The 19,709-nt window shown below is 44.3% G+C and overlaps 1 protein-coding gene across 20 annotated transcripts in view; it reads right to left on the reverse strand.

Annotated features, from left to right (window-relative positions):
- TCF7L2 (transcription factor 7 like 2) overlaps positions 1-19,709 on the reverse strand; it is a 180,787-nt gene that overhangs the window by 116,492 nt on the left and 44,586 nt on the right. For all 20 annotated transcript variants that reach the window (XR_005829617.1, XM_040606124.1, XM_040606122.1 and 17 more), the window contains exon 4: positions 542-643. Coding sequence is in view for 19 of the 20 variants with exons in the window: in XM_040606124.1 (XP_040462058.1) it covers positions 542-643 (102 nt within the window). In the remaining variant the exon portion in view is untranslated. The remainder of the gene's footprint in view (positions 1-541; positions 644-19,709) is intronic.

Below are 19,709 nucleotides of genomic sequence, written 5' to 3' on the forward strand. Positions count from 1 at the left end.
TTTTTAGGTAAGCAGTAAACATGTTATAACACATTTTATACTAAATAAGAAGTCATCACAACATAAAGGGACATGTGCTTTGTTGAGCCTTCACCCAGGAAAAATGCTCACAAACTTTCATTCAAGATTTTGCAGTAAGAAATTTTTTTTTAGTAAATCCCATAGGACAGGCTTCATTTTTACTTTTTTAAGGCTTTCCACCACGCCTCTTCAGTTCAACATTGTCAGATGTGTAAATCAGCCTGATTGGACTTTGCTGTCACTAAGCAATCCTGCAGTGTGTAAATGTAAAGCATTTTCAACTCTCTGTTCTCCTATGAGGCACATGCATGATAATTCCGTAAACAGCCCAGCCATCGCAACTGTATTCCCTCCTTTTACCATGGGCTTGTTAGGGATTTTGTTTGTTTTGAAGTATTTCTCTTTTAGCTTGTGTAAAAGAAAACTGATGATAACCAATGCTATTAATGTCAAATGCGCTTGCTTTTTTTTTTTTTTTTTTTTTAAAATAAATGAAGAACATCTTTCTGTGTTTACTTACAACAATGTGTGCTGGAGATGGAGACCTAGCATCCTTGAGGGCTTGTCTACTCTGAAGGCTCCCTGCCTGAACATCAAGCAGTGGCCATTTCATCTGCAGATACTGGATGGAGGAAACAAAAATGGGGAAAGAAAAATGAGTTCAGAAAAGAAAGGCAAAAAAAATAACAAATCTTAGGTAACATGGGTAAAAAGATATAAATTAAAACTTATGCAAGGAACTGAAACAAAAATTAAGACAACTTCACATGTTTGTGGAAACAAAATCTGTGCATAACACCAACAATTTCATACCACCGCGTTACATTCAGGAATAAGAAAATAAAGCAAATTGCAAAGAGTATTACATTGATTTTGCTAATCATAGCAAATCTAGAAGAAGAATAAAACCCACACAGAAACAAAACACCAAAACCATGGAGAGGATGGGACAAGGGAGGGGGAAGCAGATTATAAATCTCAGGAGAGGGAAAACACGTATCATGGGTTAAGAATATAACCTCATTATTTAATAGGCCATCCATCAGCCCTCTTTCAAAAAATGCACCATGTCAACTCCTCCAGCTTCCCAGTGCTGTACAAGCCCTAGAAGCAGAGATCTACCCCAAAAAGACCCACCACTGCTGGGTCTCAGCACCTCTTTTCTCTATTCTTCACCATTTCAGAAGTCACCATGGATTATTTTCTGCTTGTTCATCTTGTCAGACACCCCTTAAGGGACTTGCACAGTGTGACTTATTCAATTACAAGGCCAAACTTAATAAGCTCTCCCACTGATGATGTCCAAGGCAGAGTACAGCCTGGTGCCTCAGGCCCAGCTGTGCTGGCCAGGTGCTTGGGGATAGCCACAATTCCTTCACATCACTGTCATCGGCAGATGCTGAACACACACAGGCAGCAAGTCTACAGCATAAAGGGGTGTTGATTCAAAAGCAAAAAAGCTTAACTGCACTTCAAGAAGGAGCAGGACATTCCCACAGATTCAATCAGCATCAAATATCGACTAAAACTTCTGCTCTTGGGCATGCCTGTCCTCTCACTAAACCCACTGGAGGAGTCATTGCACCCCAGCCGATTGCACAGCGGAGCTCAAAGCTTCCACCAAAGAGGTGAAGTTTCGAGCTGGTATCCAGATTGCTGCATCAGAAGTGCTCGATTCTGACCACAAGCAGCCCCACAGAGAAATTAGTTAGCCCAAACAGACTTCTGCACGGCACATCTAAATATAATTTCAGCCCAAGCTTTTCTCTCTGCATGGTGCTGCACTGTGCCAAATAGGCATACTGGTTAATACGTGATCTCTAAAAGCCCTGTATCATGCTGGAAGAAATGTGTACTATCACATAGCTTGAGCCTCCTCCCAGAACTAAGAAAAGCAGCTGTATGCATAGAACAAGCTACTGCACAACCTCCTACTTAGCACTAGGCTCTAGTTGACCTAACAGATCTATTCCTAGAAAATATCTAGAGAAATAGTTATGTTTACCCATTCTCCACTTTTTTTTTTTTTTTTTTTGTAACCGTAATCTTGAAGGAGAGCCACACACAAACAGCCCCTGCCACCCCAGGCAAACAACGGAAGCCATATCTAAATCTCCATTAAGGAAGGAAGGAGATCTGGTTCCATGCTTTCAGCACATCACTATCACATTTGCTCACGTATGCAAAACATTTGCTAGCATGCAAGGCCCGTTCGCTGCAAGACCCTGGGCACCAAGGTGACCAAAAGCAGGGTTCAGCAGGAAGATGCGTTACCAATTCCCATCGCTTGGAGGGCCTGAGATTTCTGAGCTACTGGAATGCAAATAAACAAACCCGTACTCTGGATTTGTGCCCCATACGAGTTCCTCAAGTTCCAAGAAGTCTTGTTTTTATTCATCTCCACATTTGGGATTTGTGCAATGTGGACCAGAATACTTCAGCACTTCTTAAAAACAAGAAATAAAACCCAAACAAACCAGAACTAGTCTACCATAAGCAACATTTCTAACTCTTGCAACGATTGTAAGCCTCCAGATATTTGATCACTTGTATCAAATCCCTGCTCTTCAACATAGGTGACCACAACATAAATTTTCAAGTTGGGATGATGTTAAAGTAACTTTCTAACCCTTTGTGGTTTCAAAAATGTTCTTAAAAACACAACCCAAGTGCACAGAAAATGGACCCAAAACCTAAGCTGACTGAGAGCCTCTTAACTTGAGGGGAAATCTAATTGCATTGCAGACTTGCAGATGGCACTATTAAACAAGTCAACTGCTACATTTTTAGAAGTCCATCAGTTGTCTTAGTGACGGTAACACTACCACATAAAGGGGCATATGAATTTGCAGAAAGGGTCCTGATGAGTCACAGCTGCTACTGGCTTCCTCAGGTTTTCCAGCCAGCTAGTGAAGTCTTTTTCCCTTTTTCCAAGCAAAACGTCCTCACAGGATGTACACCTCGTGGTACATGACTCTGTTTCAAACTCCACAACCATTTTGGAGAGTGACAAGTTACTGCTACCACAACTAAAGCACTTACAAGAACCTGCCAGTTCAAGCAATGGCGTTTCAGGAAATGGCCACTAAGCCATTACCCACCAAAATAAACCAACCACCTTCATTTTGCCATGACCACTCCATGGTCACGAGCAACCCTGGAATATTCCTACAACCATGACAACCCATGAAGGAGCTCAAGTCAGCCGCTGTCCTAAAACACAGGCCAAGAAACACATGGCCTTCTCTGAGACTGCCCCAAAGGCAGACTGAGGCACTGACACAGCAGCATGAGTAAGCTCACATCAGATCCTGTCCAGTCAGTAATTATTGCAGGGATTACAAAGCCTTCAGGACTGTCAGTTCTGCTGGCTTTTACGAGCAATAAATCTCCTTAGAAGAAACAAAGCAAAAAGGTATGGTTGCTCCTGCTCCACTCAGTCTCACAAGAGCCCATACTTTCAGTGCAGGTGCTCCCACACCAGGCTGACCAGCCTTAGTGCAAGACGACAGTTTCAGATCTTACTGCTACTTTGCTTTTCTGCTTTTAAAACCTTTAGTTTGAACTCTCAGTAAAGTCTTCTTAACCACCCCTATCAAAGAGGACCCCAGAAGTCTTGAGAGTGCAAAGGCTAAAACAAAACCAAAGCTGCTTCTCCTCTTGGACATGCATGTGGAACCCAGCAGGAGCGGTCCAAGCCCAGAGGGCTCCATCTTGCACACAAGGACAGACAGTGTCTTCCATTTCCACTAGTGGATAATACACCAGTGTGGGGAAAAAAAGGCAGTACCCACAGAATGCAGTATGCACAAGGGTCAATAAAGCAGCTTCCACAAGCTCTACCAAGTGGCCAGGATCCAGAGTAGCATCCCAGCCCCGCCAAGGGCAAGATGCTCTGTCTGTCAGATAAACAGAGAGGGCCAGAGCCCACAGCCAACGCCTACATCAAGTTTACTAACCCACAGCTTCAATGGCAGGACATTTGCAAAAGAAAAAAAAGTCCAATTTGCTCGCTTCAGAATGCCAGCCCCGTTGATAAAAGTATGAAATATTAGCATTGTTTAAGGTGACGAGCTTGACTGAAGGCCTCCTCATCCAAGAATTGTCATGCCTGTAACACAATATTGATGTGGTGGCTTATAATTCTTACTTTACATAAAAGCTTCATTGTGTGCCAAATTCAATCTCCACAGGCTACCTGAGCCACAGATTTTTACGAGTCTACATTTCAGCGCTGCAAGTCTACAATACACATAATTTTCAATTATGTTAGGGCAGAACAGGATCACTGCCTATATAACATTACTGGTTGGAGGAAATGAGACTCAGCCCTACTGCCGAGAGAGCTAACTGGATCCAGATGGCGGGCTGAGCAAGGCAGCGGTCCGAGGGAGCAACGTCGCAGCAGCCGCCCCCTCCACAGCCCTCTCTTTCACGGTGGAGGGAGACACCAAGCCATGGCCAGGGCTGGCAGCTGGGATGGGAGGATGCTAGGGCAGGGGGGGAGTCGCATCACAGTGTGGGGAGAGCAAAGGAAGATGGGGGAGAGGCATGGTTGCTTTTGCAGGTTTACTACTGCTACCCTATGCTGTGATATTCTTATTAAAGAGAAGAAAAATTAAGTACTGTTACAGCAGAGAGGTAAATCCTTTCCTTCCTCAAGCAACTAAATAGCAGGAAATCCTCTTCTCTCGGCCCTAAATGCAGATTTGAGCCAGACAGTTCCTCTGATTTGCAAGGAGTCCACTAAAATCCGAAGCCGACTTTCCCAGCCTTCTGACACTGCTTTTACATTCCTGCACTGGGGGGGGAAGGGTAGGAGAGAGAGAAGTTCCCACCATCCTGCTCCTGCAAACACTGGACACATGCTCACTCCTCTCCTGCTTCTGTGTCTCAGTGTGGAAATTAGGATTTGCCTGTACAAACATTGAACTTTTCAACAAATTAACTCTAACAAATCTGTGCAAATTATTTTGGAGCAAAACTGTTGAAATGGGCTCTGCTGGCCTGCTTTTAACATTTTTTTAAATAATGTCATCTTGGCGTAAGTATTTTATTCCCTGTTTAACAATATGATCTGATGGGGATCATTAGCATGTGTGTGTTTAAAAAAAAAAAAAAGAAAAAAAAAGAAAGTTTTATGGCAAGTCTCAGAGAGCTTAAGCAAAATAATTGTTAAGCTCCAGGCCTCTGCACAAAAATTAAAACACGTATGGGGTGAGCGTACTTGAGAGAAACCAAAGCTTTTAAAAAGGCTGTTAAATTGTCAGCACAAGGGAAAAGGCAAATGATTTGAACGGCCCAGATTTTTTTCTGCAGAAGGGGAACAAAAAAACCCACCCTACCCTCCACTCCGATGAGCATCACATCCACACCTCCCCATCCACAGTCAGAAGGTCCTGCAAAGCACAGACCCACCGAGAGCAGCTCTGCATGCCCACCCCCACCCCAAATACCACCCAAAGCAGCTGCCTTCCTGGGCACCAGCAGGGCAAACAAACATCCTTCCCAAGATTTCACAGCAGAGTTGGTCAAAAGCAAATAAAATTCACATCCAAAACTAGAGGAGTTTGGTGGAAACTCTTACTCACAGCCAGCAGCCACCCCCCGCGCCAGGGCTGGGCTTGCAGCAGTGTGGCCCCGATAGAAGGGATGGCACAGAGCTCACAGGTGTTTCCTGCACCGGTGTCCAACCTGGACCTGCTCTCTTGTCACGCTATTGTTTTCACTGCTGAAATGCCCTACGAGTGATGTCCCACAGCATATAAATACATAAACGCAATTAAAAAAAAAAAAAAAAAAAGCAGTATTTTTAAACAAGGAAAGCTGCACAACACTCCAGCTCAGGTTTCCTGCAGCTGGTGCTTATTAGCTCCCAGGAACTGAAAAAAGGAGGAGGAGGGCTCCTGGAGTCAGCTTGATGCCTTGGGCCTCCAGTACATCCCCTAACCATGGGACTACTTCTCCACCTTCAGAGTCTGCACTTTCACTCTGGATCTCAACATGACATGCAAGTGGAAATATTCCTGATCCTAGTTTTGCTGTTAGCCTCTCCCTTGGCCAGTGTTGCAGAATAACATGGAAGTACATGTGTGGACATCAACTTTGAAGCTCAGGAGTTTCTCCAACATTTAGTTAGCAACTCTTCTGGGAGAAAGCATCTAGATAAATTTTAACCTGAGATAATCCAGTAGTAACAGGAGAGTGCAATGTTGTGGGGAGGGCTGAGGTTTATGAGGAAGGCACTAGGAATGAAGAAAGAGCTTAACAAGACTGTAATTGCTCTCTGCGGGCAAGAAAAATAGTTGCAAAAGGATACTCTTCTTGGTACCTACAAAGAAATGACTGCAACCTGCTAGTATCCCCACTTAAGTCAGAAGGTAAAGCCTCTAAGGCTTTAAATGTAGACCCTCAGCTTCTGCTCCATCCCTTAATTTACCTCAACCTCTTATTTTTGGTCTTCAGTTATCACCTTGTTTGTAGAGGTGTGCAGTATGAGACCAAAATCTGAAGGATTTATTTTAAATAACTGAAGGAGATTGCTGAAGGAACTTTAAAAGGGCCTCCTGTTTCTTGCAATCTGCAATGTCTGGAATTTTTTGTGTGAGAAGTAATAGACACCACCCACGACGTTCAGCCCTTCTACAGAATATGTAATGTACCACGACGAGGCACAGGGGAGCTGCTCGGAATGAGAGCAACGAGGCTCATTTCAATGAGATCGATCCTTTCCACACAAAAGATTTCCCCACAGCATTCAAGAAATTAAAGTATGGAATTATGAAACATGAAAATATTTACCACATAGCTTCGTTTTTTTAAAAATGATTTTTCATGATTTTTTTAATTAATGTCACTCATTAAACTACTGCAAGACTACAAAAACAAGTGATTAAATAAAATATATAAATATGGAAAACGTGGCACACAAAAAAAAGAACTAGTGTGGTGTACCTACACAGACACATGCACATAGGGCACTAAGTCCTCTTCCCAATTTAAAATGCCACTTATTCACCAGCATTGCTTTCAGCCAAACCATCTTGTGATACACTCCTGAATAAGACACTTCTAGAGCCTTGAATTTCCCTGTTATTGAGAACTTGAGTGACCTTGTCTCCTTCCCTTCCAGTAATACACAAAAGTCCCTGAAACGGGGGCCTTGAGCTGCACATTTGAATATTTTGCCTGTGCCTTTGTCACATTGCTGAAGCACTGCTAGGGCGTAAAAAGGAGATGGTAGAGCTCTCCTCAGCCTGAAAGTTACAGAAATGCATTAGCGATTAAACAGTTTGAGATCTCAAAGGAGGGATGCCCGAAAGGAGAAATCCTTCAATCTGGAAGTGTCTCACTGAAAGCATAGAGCCGTCTAAGGCAACAGGCAAAGAGGATGCCTGTTTTGGGGTGGAACAAGGCACAAAGAAACAGCTTGAGCCCCATGGACACCTCAACAACTGCAGGTCCCTCTTGGCTGAGCAGACAGACAAAGTGGAGATGGAGGAACATCCCAGAAGCGCAAGATAAGTTGCTTTCTCCTGACCTAATCACCAGTCTCCATGCCCTCACAGCACACATAGCTCTTCATCTGCATCTACGATGAGATGCAGTGTAACAGCTACATCCCATTACTACTGCGGCACGTCACCCCTGCTTAACACTGTTTTTCTATGCACAGTGATAAAGGCACGAAGGAGGCTGCTGCAGGAGAGAGCTAACAAGAATAAGCAAAATCTTCCTTAAAAATTATTGCCTATGAAAGTTCAAGCACATTCAGATAATTATTTGCTCATTCTGACACGCATGAAAGGCATTCTTGCCATCAGTTCTACTGACATACTGAAGTAAAACAGGTTTTTTGCTTCTAATGAATGCAAGGTTGGTAGACTACAGTTGAGATCTAACACATTGGTACTGAGCATGAAGAAGCTAAGTAGAGGCTAATCAGCTACTGCAGGAATTAAAAATAATTTTTTTAGCTTTACAAGAGGAAGAGTATTCATGTGACACAGAAGTACAGCATTACTTTCTGCAGTTCACATGGTATCTCAGCAAAACAACTGCAGGCAGTGTTTCTCGATCCTGGGTGGAGCTTGGGAAAGCACCACTACTTTTTTCACATTTAATTTGAAAGCCTCCACATCCCTCGCTGCACAAATCAGCAGGCCGGCTGAGTACTCTTTGGATGTCTACAAAGTACTGTTCCAAAAGACAGGCACAAATAAAAGCATAATTTTAATCTAGGTGCAAGAACAAACTTTTTATCAACTTACTTTAAACCAGTGGGGGAAAAATCCAGCTACATCTTCAAACTACTTTACCCAGATTTTCTCTGCAACCTGTTCTGTTCCACTCAAGCATAGAGCTTCCATTCGAGAAAGAATGGGACAGCCAGACAATCTCAACAGTCTTTCTGTAGATATGGCTTGTTTAGGCTCAAAGCTAAACCAGTCTCCAAGACTCACCGAACAATTTGATGTACAGACCCACATTTAATTCCTCTTCCTGGCAATCTCCCAGAGAGTGAGAGAACAATTGGTAACTAGTGTTTGCATGAAGTCCAAGAATGCATTTTATGGTCTATAAAATATAATTCCTTTCCTCCCCATTAAATAAAGACAGTAAAAATATCTGACAGCACGTTAGAGAGAGAGATCACGGCACTGAACTACCTCCGCTGTAACGGAAGGGCTGCTCCAGGGGAACCTTGCCTCCCTTAAAACTTTCCAACTCCATTAAGAGCATAACTCCATTTGTAAAGGAGGTACGATAGCTTTACGCTTTGCAACTACCTTTTTAATTTTTTTTTAATTATTATTATTTTATTTTTTTAGAAAAAAAGCAAAAAAATCCACACCAAAATAAACCAAAATAAGAGAGCTCAGTGGTCAACCAGCCTGGTTCTCCGTTAATCCCATGGAACACACCTGCCCTGCACGGCTCCCCACGGCGGGGGGCCAGGGGGCCCACCACAGCTCATCCCATCTTCCCCTCACTCCCACCACACAGAGCCTGGAGCAGGAGTTACATGTTTCCTAATTATGGGGAGCACTAACCAGACTCCTTCGGTACCCTGGTGGCAATGCCCACCAGGAAAGTCATCTCTACACGACAAGGATGCAAAACTCTGCTGCACAGAACCGCCTTCCCCTGCACATACGTGTGAAGAGACAAACCAGGCAGAGGCCTACCTCTGTGCACCTCCATCGGTCCTACCTGCCTTCCTCATTTCTCACTATCATTGCAGACTGGCAGTTGCCCAGTCTGTTCTCTCAAGTGTTTCCTATTTGTAGGAGGAAAAAAAGTGTCTGATTTGGTTTCCTACGGCACGGAGGGATGGCGGCTGCGGCAGCAGGCTGGCTGTGCGGTGGCAGCCCTCGCATGGCAGCACCGTGCCCCACTCCCACCAGACGGAGCACAAACGGTTTGCCACACACTTTCTGTGAGGAGCCATGCCAGTTCAGATGGCTCTGTTTACAAAACCTGAGCCATAAGAGTGTTGATTTATAAAGTGCTCAGCACTACAGCTATCAAAAGCCAGCAGACGTGTGACAAGGGCAAGATGGGAGAAGGCCACCCAGCGAGGCGCGTCCGCCTCCAAAAAGGCCTCTCATACAATCTGGATCAGGGTTTCTTTTTTACCTTCACTCTTTGATCCAAATTCTCATTTCAGATTCTGTGAAGTACCTGCAAACGAGAGGCTCAGGTGGGTGGGATCCCAGAGTAAAAGTGCTACAGGAGAATGTAGCTGTTTGCTTGTTATTGTAACATCGCCTAACGGGGCTTTACTCAGAGAGTCATATTTTCTCCCACTGTTGGGTAAGTGAAACTCATGACTCGAATCACTACCACAAAAATTCCTGTTGATGTAGCAATTCTGGGTGAACTGCTGGGAGCCACTCTCTAGTAAACCCAGCAAATTTCATACTGAATTTCCTGTCAACTCCCTTGCGGTTTCCACGTGTGATTGGGTCTTCAATGCAACAAGGGGTTACTGCAGAATAGATGGCTCCAAGGGTTTCAGGCCCCCATGAAAACCAAGAACTTGCAAAATTCTCTTTCCCAAGGGTTGGTAACTTTTGTCTATATCTTTCTTCTTCTTCTTCTTCTTTTTTTTTTTTTCTTAAAAGCAAACCCAGAAAGTTAACTCAAAAATGTAACCTAAAGGCAACCTCAGGAAAAAGTCCTGGAGGTAACACTGAAACCAGCAATATTCTGACCTCCTAGAAGAAGCTGGGAAGTTTGCTGTTGAGGTTATTTTGTTTTTCAGAAAGCCTGCCTTACAGGGGGCAGGGCGGGGAGACAGGGGGGACCCACACACAGAAAAAACTAAACAAAACCCCAACAACTTCCCACTACATCGTATCCTGGTCCACATTCCTCACCATAATCTTTTAACTCAGTTGCATGGAGATGTCTTTGAAAGATGTAAAAGAGGTCGAGAGTCCCCTCAGCCAATTGCACTGGCTGAGAAACAAAACTTGTGGGCTGGGGCAGGATTTGTGTCAGACTGACCTTCTGCGAGACCAGCTACTCCTCTGAATAAAACCCTCTCGCTGCCTCTGCCAGAATCCTCCTGCCACTCAAGTATCATCTTGCTGTAACAAATTACTCCTAACCCAGGATTACAGCTGCTTCCAAATCCCTCCTAGAGAGCCAGGAAAGAAACGTTCCCTCCCAGGATTTGGCACCAGTTGTTTTCCCTATCAATAAGCCTACTTGCTTCTCCAATGGCATCAGTCCATTGGGCCAGAAAGACTGCTCCCACCCATTCTCCTTCCAAATGCAAACTGGATGTCTCAATTGTCCATCAGAAGAGGAAAAGGCGAAGGCTTGCCTTCAGATACCCATGGAAAAGACACCCTGTCTGGCCAGGGGCAAAGCTGACTCCTAGTTAAGTAGGAAGAATTATATTTAGGCGGAGGACTAAGTGAATCATTTGGGATGAAAGCAAAACCAAACAAATGGAGTATTCACTAAATCTGTGCTGTCACCTCTTGTTCCTGGGCAGCCACCCCATGTATTTATTTTCTGGTTTCCTCCAGCACCACCAAAACAATGCAATATGCATTTATGGTATTTAAATGAAACATTTTAAAAATATTCTTAGTTGAATCATCAGCCACACAAACTCTTCCTCAAGAACAACTGAAATGTTTTTTCTTAAGGGAGATGCAGACAGAAAAAATGCTAAAACAAACATGGTCCAGAATTAACACCACTATGAATTATTTTTCCTGATTTAAAAGGCACCCCAATGAAAATAAGTCCTATTCATATAAAATCCAAATAAAGATGTGGCATGCCTCCCAAAAGACATTTTGAGTTTTCAAGTAATGGTAGGTTTTGCATTAAATTTACACAACTTTTGTTGAATTGGTGTATTTTAAGGACAAAGATGCTACTAGAAGTTTTCGAGCAATGTTCTTTTTGTTTATTCAGAGAGACAAATTATCCTCAGTCAAAACAGCTATACTGGCATACCCACTCCCTGAGCTAAAGTGACTAGGAAGAAAAGGCAAACAGCACAATGTACTAACAGAAAATTATCCTTTTGGTTTTAATGAACGGGGGTGGGGGACAGAAAAGGAAAATCCATTTTTTTAAGCTGCAAATTGAAATCATACACTGTTCTATGTATCTATAGGAAAAAGAAAAACCAGATTTTCTTCTGCATAGGCAAAAACGCAACATGCACAAGCCTGCATTTTTCCTTTCAGAGGGTAGGGGGAAGAGAGGCAGTAGGGAAAATAAAAATAAAATCATAATTAAAAAAAAGTCCAAGTAGAAATGCTGGCTAGGATGGGGCCTCTGTCCCAAGGAGAAGGGTATCAGTAGCTCTCCAACAGCTCATGTCCTGGAGGGACTCTGCCCCATGTGCCAAATTCTTGTGGTTATGGAAGAGGTTTGTTTTGGAGAGGTGAGGATTGCTTTTCTGCAGCAATCCGGCAGCAAGCACCTAACTCATGGCCCCGGGGAGCAGAGTCTGCTCCCGCAGACACAACACGCCCGTGCTCCCCAGATTTGCATTTGTCACACTTTCATGCCACAGCCCCAAAGTTAAAACAAAGGAGTCATCAGAGCTGCCCTGAGCATATAAATCTGTAAATAGTCAAAATTGTTGCTCTTGTTCCTAAATATAGTGCAGGCATTTTGAACTGGCTGGCCCACAAGGCAACTCTTATATTTATTTAAGGACGGTGGTTTGGGAACACTGAGTGTTTTTTTAAAAAGCCTGTTCATGTATATTATGTTCCCTCTCTCAAGATATGAATATGCGGGGCGGGCGGAATTAAAGGTACCAGAAAAACAACTTTCACTTAAAAGAGCCAGAAAACAGGACAGAAAAACATATTTGGCTTTGTAATGCAAGCAAAATCTCCGAGGATGGTAAATGAGGTTCATGCAGAGTTAAATGCAGAATAGCTTCAACCCCACCATCTGATACAACTAGCAAATGCCTTGCTCCCTATGGGAGCTCTCCCCGGGATCGGGCACGTCCCTGCTCAGCCACTGGAAGGGAGGGATGCGGAGGACAGTGCTACCCAGGCACGGAGGGGACGCCCGACAGCTCCCTCGGCTGAGAAACGCCTGCAAAACATGGGGCTCGAGGAAAAGCCAAACCAGGGATGCGCGGCAGTTCGCCCTCCCGAAGGTGGCACAGAGCAGCCGATTTACTCCGAAATCCTAGGAGTTAGGCACCAGCTCGCACTTTGCAGGAGGGTGAGGGCTGGGGATGCGACAAGCCCGTGCAGGAGGAGAGGGCAGGAATCCCTGGGGAAAGGCAGGAGAGGCCAGCCCAGCCCTGGACCACCCAGGAGGCAGCTTGCAGAAGGGCACTCGTCTACGGGATGCTCTCTGAAAGCCAAGGGCCCAACCCAGGCGTGGGGCAGCGGCGCGGACCCCAGGGAGACAGGGTGGTCCCCGCAGAGGCTCGGGGCGAGCACCGGGCACATGCCAGCCCCCCACAGACCCATGAGAGCCACAGACAAACCGGCGGCACCAGAGCTTTCACATGCCTGTGCTAAGCACTCTGGACCCACAAGTGTCAAATGAATATTTTAGGTTTTAGCCTTACCTGTAATTGAAAAAAAAAACAGCAGCTATTCGAGGTTTGTTACAGCTGTACAGCTGTGTTAAAAAAAAAAAAAAAAAGGAAGGGAAAAAAAAAGAAAGCCTTTTCCTTTTTTTCTTAGCAGGACGGGGGGGGGGGGGGGGGGGGGGGGGGGGAGGGGGGGGGGGGGGAGGTGGAAGGGGCTGCATCGACAGCTCAACTAGCCAGAGGCACTTTGCAAGGAGGAAAGTAGAACTCAAGATGTGGGCAGGCCTCAGGTTTCAGAGCCTCAGGGCACATCCAAGAGACACCTACGTATTTACTGAACAGGCAGGAAAGCAAAGGCTCCAATCTTACAACATTTTATAATCTTATTGTGGACACTTATATTTTATAAGTTCTTGAGGATGAAGAGGCTGGGGCAGGGAGGGACACAACAAACCATGTTAGCTGTCTGGTGGGGTTTTGAGAGGCGGCTTTGTTTTTTTAAAGATGAGGTAGGATGACTGCATACAAGGGTAATTATAAATGAAGCAAGCAAGGATCAATGAGCTCCCTTTCATAGCAATAGCTTATTTATTTATTTTAAAAATCACAACACAGCATTTCTGTTCTATTTCCAAGTCAAATTTGTCCTAAGTGGAATCAGAGGAAGAAAAAAACAGGTTCCTAAACAGAATTTTGAGAGCATTAATAGACTGAAGAGCATCTGCGCAGGACAGTAAGTTGAATTCAGTGTTTCTGCATGCTGGGGAGCTAACCCCATAACCTCAGGAGGGACCTTTCATCTCAGCATACCTGCACACAAAAGGTCATTACAGTGCACCCTGCTCCTACTAAGGAGCTTACCTCTCACATGTAACATCAGCCTTATTAAGCAACGTGTGATGATACAATAGCTGCTAAGCTACTGAATATTGTTATTCTTTTCTTCCTGCTTCCCTATAACCACACCAAGATTTGCAACATATTGTTTGTAGGATGTTACCTGAAGGGCAGAGGAAACTCAAACTGCCCTGTCCTCCCCGCTCCCCAGGTGATCCCTCCTGGGGAGGATTTCCAGTGATGGCTATCAGGGGTAGCCCAAGTAGTGTAGAAAAATTCCTCTGACAGTGTATGGGTTTAATCAGAATAATTAGTTGCATTCAGGTTTTGTGTTGGTTTTTTTCTTTTTTTTTTTTAAAAAGAGAGAGAGAGAGAGAAATAATTATTTATCCAGGGAGGAGGATGAGAACAGCAAAGGAAAAACACAGGACCCCAATGTAATCACCCACCACCCTCTTCCATTGGTCCAGAAAAAGATCAGCAGCTCCTGCAAGACCTGCTTCAGGCTGTCATTCTGTGGAGCTGAATGTTTTGGCATCACTTCTGAATGATAATTGGCTCAAAAATTAACACGCCTCACTGTCCCTGTAGAAAGAGCCCTGTGGTCTCATCCAGTGGGGTCATTACCCGCCAGAGCATTCCACATTTCCTCGAGAGGGCACAAATGTCCTGAACTCCCACACACTTCAGAGCAGTTAATTCACTCAACAGGGCAAAGTATTCAGGTCAGGATTTTTCCAAGAACCCATAAGGACTTGGGCGCCTGATTGACTTTGCTCCTTTGTGAATTCCATCCCTTGCACTGGTGATTCAAGACCCACATGGAAGCACTGCTCAAAAGGTCAAAAATTTGCAAAAATATAGTGACTAATACTGTTTTATTTTATAACTAAGTTTACAGAAGCCTGAGTCGTATCGGACAAAGTGCTTGCACTCTCGAAGTCATTTAAAACCTCCTCTCTGAGTTTATTAAGGCCATTAACCGTTTTCCTCACCCGAGTCTCCTATTTTGTTCCAGGATGAAGAAGAATACGCTTCTGCCTGGGAAATAATGATATCCTTGATGCATCTCTCTCATACAAATGAGTTTGAAAACAAATGGAACCCTTTGGGTTTACTTTACTATAGATTTTAACACTCAAATTAATTATTCCACATATGTACGCACCAAAATACACTGCTGCAGACAAATCCATATCCTATCAGTCCCACATAACAATGCTTTAAACTTGTAAATGTATCAGGCCAGTTCATCCACCAGTGTCAAGCACCTCAGTGAAGTTGATGGGGTCTTCAGTGTTTTGCCCCTCAGAAACTCTGACTCCAACATCACTACCACCAATTCCAAATTAACAACTACTTGTGACTATCCTGCACTGTGCCTAGTAGCTTCCACCTCAGACTCCAAGCCATACAGAAAAGGGCCTGGCTATGCACCATCATGCAAAGCCATAAAATATTCCCCACTTTATTTGCAGTGCATTAAAAAAAAAAAAAACAAAACACCAAAAAAACCCAAAGCAACCTACACACACACACACACACAACATAGAGGCCACCAAAATAAAATAGCAGAAGATAGCAATGGAGACAATGGAGAAATGTATGGAGCAGCCATTCACCCACACGTCAGGAGCATTTCAAACAGAAGTGGGATGGGAATTAAAAAAAAAATAATTACCTGGCATGGGGAAGTCCATACTAGCCACTGTACACTTGGGCAAGGACCAGTTAGAGATTATTTTTTAATTATTATTAAATGAAAGGGGAAGGTAATTGTTTGCCAATAGGCTTTAGCTTAATCATTTTGAAAATGGAGGAAACCCAGCAATGACAAAGTGCAGGCAAGCTGCATGTCAAGGCTGTGAGGGTGCATATGTGGCCACCACAGCACCCTAGCCAACCATCCTGCTTCTTCTGTGCAGGAAGAATAAAAAAAAAAAAAAAGTAACAAAATAAAAAGACAAGCCTGCCCTTCAGTAGGGCCTAGATTAATTGTGAATGCAAATGAAGCCCTTCTGCAGCACTAGGGTCCATTTCCAGGGAAATGCGTGTGCTCGCCTCTGTTTACTCCAGCTCCAGCAATGCAGCACAACCTTCAGTCAAGCTATTAACTTGAACGTTGAACTTCACAGCGCTGGCTGTCTTTCTCAGCCATTCTTTTGATGTTACCTCCAAAGCAAAAGATCAAAGACTTTGAGTGTGGTGAGGGGAAGTCCCAGGCTCTTAGCCTACCAGCCTGTGATATATGTTAAAATCCTGGCCAAAAGAGAGAGCGAAGGGAAAAAGAAAGGAAAAGCTAGCAAAGAAAGCATCCTAGCAGAACTGTGACATGAGGAAGCGGCACAGCAAAATCCATGTGCCACATTTACTCGGGTTCTTGACCCCAGAAATGGGGCTTCTTTCTCTGCCCCTGCACTTTCTGGCAGTACAGGGTCACTCCCTAAAATCTGCAGCCCCTCATCACCCCTTCTGCCACAAAGCTGCACCTTGCACCCTGCCCAGAGAGACAGCAGATGCATGCCAGCAGAACACCCGTAATGGGAAAAGCATCCCCAGCCGGTACATTGAGCAAACCTACAGGCTTTGTAGGACAGGGAGAGACAACGCAGGACCAGGGCGCTCTGCGAGACGTTGAATTTCCATGTCCACCCCAGGCTCCTGGGCCATCCTGGATGAGTCACACAAAAATAAACCCTTCGCCTCAGCCTTCCTGCTTGTAAAACACAGATAATATTGCCCTGCCAGGGTAACAGCCTATTCTTCCTTGTGGGGCCCCGAGAGGCAGCGGTGCTAAAGGCCGTGCTGCTATCTGCAGGGGTCCAAGTCCACACAGCCCCTCACGTGTCACCACACCCCGGGCAGAAGGGGAAGCCCACGGCCACTGCACATCCCGCAGCTCCCACAGCCCCCGCCGGCACGGGGTTGCTGGAGACGGGGCTGCGTGGAGACAAGGCGGCTTCCACCACATCTCACCACCATCTCCTGGGAGCAGATCTGGGCACCTTTGGGAGGACTGGTCCTGCAGGAAAACATCTAGAAAGTCACTCTTTTTCCCCTCCCTCAGCCTGTTTTGGGTATTTTTTGTTTGTTTGGGGGTTTGGTTTTGTTTTGTTTCTGATTATTTCTTTTTATTATTTTTATTTTAGCTGTGTGTTTAGAAGTGGGCAATCTATTTTTTTTAAGATTCTGTTCAACCATTTTCCCCTTCCTGAGCCTTTTTTTGGGTTTATTTATATTCCCATAATACACAACAGTATTCCAGATTTAGACAGCGACACTTGGTTGACACGGTCAAAAGTGGATCCAGTGCAGCCTGTCTGCCAAGCCAAGCCCCTCATCCATCAGCCGAAGTCCTTTTACTGCAGGGTCATGAAGGAATCACGGACTGTTTTTCATTCTTTTCTACCAATGTCCCTCCTAACTCTAGAAACCAAAACCCTCTTATGCTTGTCAGCTCCTCCTCTTCTCCACCCCCGTGAATTCAACTCTTGGCATTCACCAGCATAAAAAGCCATGGGATTCAAAACAGAAATTCTTCAAAACAGAATTCATAGCATTAAGGAGTAAGTAGGATATTCTGATTTTATTGTACTTTACTTACTCCTACTTAGCTCTAATCCTCGCTCCCTAGACAGGGGCTCACTCTTGCTGTCAGTGAAGTCGATAGGAATTTGGCTATTGACTTCAATGGAAGTGGGATCAGATCCTCACATCTGTTGCACAGGGCAAGCAATATGCAGAATAAAAAAAAAAATATTGGTGTGGAGAGGGGGGGAAAAAAGGGGGGGGGAGGGAGAGAAAAACCTCAACACTGAATTGTAAAATGGTAAGTGAGCTTGGATCAGGATTACAAGCAACGTATACAGGCGAGCTCTGAATCTGCAAACACCAGGTAAGATCACCAATTCCTAGACCAATTCCTCCCTTCTTAAAAATGCAATTCAAACAACTACAGAAAAAAGAGAAAGAAAAAAACCCCACAAATACTAACCCACAACAAAAAATAACCCTCCAGTCACAGTTTCTAATACAAAAGGACCAGCTGGCTGCTCAGTAAATCTTTTTCATGACAAGGAATCCCTCAGCTCCCTTCCCAGCCCTCCTCTCCCCAGGGGTTCAGAGCACAAGCCTGAGCAGACCAGGCAGGCACATGCGAGGAGGCAGCAGGACCCTGGGACACAGAAGATAGAGCCGATGGAGCAGTGTGAGAAGTCAAGTACTCGTTGCTGCTCCACAGTGCAAGAAGGATCCAAAACAAACAAGACCTAGATCTGGAACGTGATCTTGCCCTGCGTCACAGCCCTGCGATAATGCACCAGGAGTCAGGATTTCTTGGCATTAACCATGCTATCAGCTTTAAACAAGCCAGTTCTCTATTAGCTATAAACAAGGGATGCAAAAGAAGTTGGGGAGGGAAGGATGAAAAAATAAAAGAGAACAAATAAAAGGGCAGAATTATATGTGTATCAGCCAATAAACTATATAAAATGTATGCAAAGAAGCAGCTGCCAAAACTGGGATAGGAAGAAAGGAAATGAGATACTGAAACAAATCTTGTACACCTCCTACCTGCGGAGATGCTGTTCAAGAATTAGCATCTTGGCAGAATAGTTTCTCCTTGTGATAAATGGAGGGCAACAATGGTAGCTTACAAAGGGACAGTCCCAAGATTCAAATTCTGCACCTAAATCTCCTTAATATCACCAAGAATTTCAAAGTCCTCTAGAAAAATATTAAAAATAAGTAAATGTAGAACAATCTAGCTGGCTTTTCAAACTTCTTGAAGTCTGTTTGCTCTCTGTACTCCATGGCAATCAGAAACAGCTACTCTCTCCCTCCCTATTTACACTCCATTTCAAGTCATGGTTCTTGCTATGTGCAGTACATTCACCATGCCAGAAAAATCACTTAAGCCTGAGAAAAGCCAGAAGGAGACTGATGAAACTGGGAAGAAAAAGAAGGCAGGGACAATATTTTGCTAAAAAAGTAAAGGTGACATTTGTGTTCAGGCAGAAGCTAACACAGTGCCTAAGGTCTCCGATCCACCTAAGCACTTAAGCACCTGCTTAACTTTTAAGCTGAAGCAGCCCTGCGGGTTGCAGTGTATTTCAAGTCACACAGGTGCTCCAAGGCATGGCTAGATCAGTGCCTGAGCGGTGCTGGCCAAGTCGCTAGCATTTATTGACTGCACATATAGCAGGAAGAGCTTTAAAGCTGCACAGCAAGTGGCTTTCAGAACCATCAGGCCTGCAAAGATAAATCAATACAATTTGCTTCTAACTATGCAGTCTTCAAGTCAGGTTTTTCCTCCTGACCCACCTTCTCGCTCCCCCATCCCTCCTGATCCAAGAAGACACGCAGATGGTATTGGCACTGAGGGAAAACCCAGGTCAGAGCAGGGGGATGTAATGGGAACCAGAGGAGAGTGTCACATACTGCTCGCTCTAACACACTGTAAAAAGTCACCTCCTGCAAAATTCTCACAGAATTAAATCCCTTATAATCCCATTTAGCAGAAACAAGGTAGAACAGTATGCTGGTGCTTAAGACATTTTAGTCTTTTAAGAAAGTACATTTTGTTTAAAAAAAAAAAAAACAAAACACCAAACCTACTTCTCTTGAAAAGAACTTGAATGGAAGAAATTTTAAAGCTGAGTCAAACTTCTCTATGAAGGCACTTTTTGTTTGCTGGGCTTTTTTAAGGAAGTTAGAGAGAATAAACCATTTAGTATTTCCACTCTTCCCAAATGTGATTATTTTTATAGCAGCCTATATATGTGCTACTCTAGCTCATAAGTACAAATAAGCA

This window comes from Falco naumanni, chromosome 9 (genome assembly GCF_017639655.2).
Source record: "Falco naumanni isolate bFalNau1 chromosome 9, bFalNau1.pat, whole genome shotgun sequence".
In the NCBI taxonomy this organism is placed as follows: Eukaryota; Metazoa; Chordata; class Aves; order Falconiformes; family Falconidae; genus Falco; species Falco naumanni.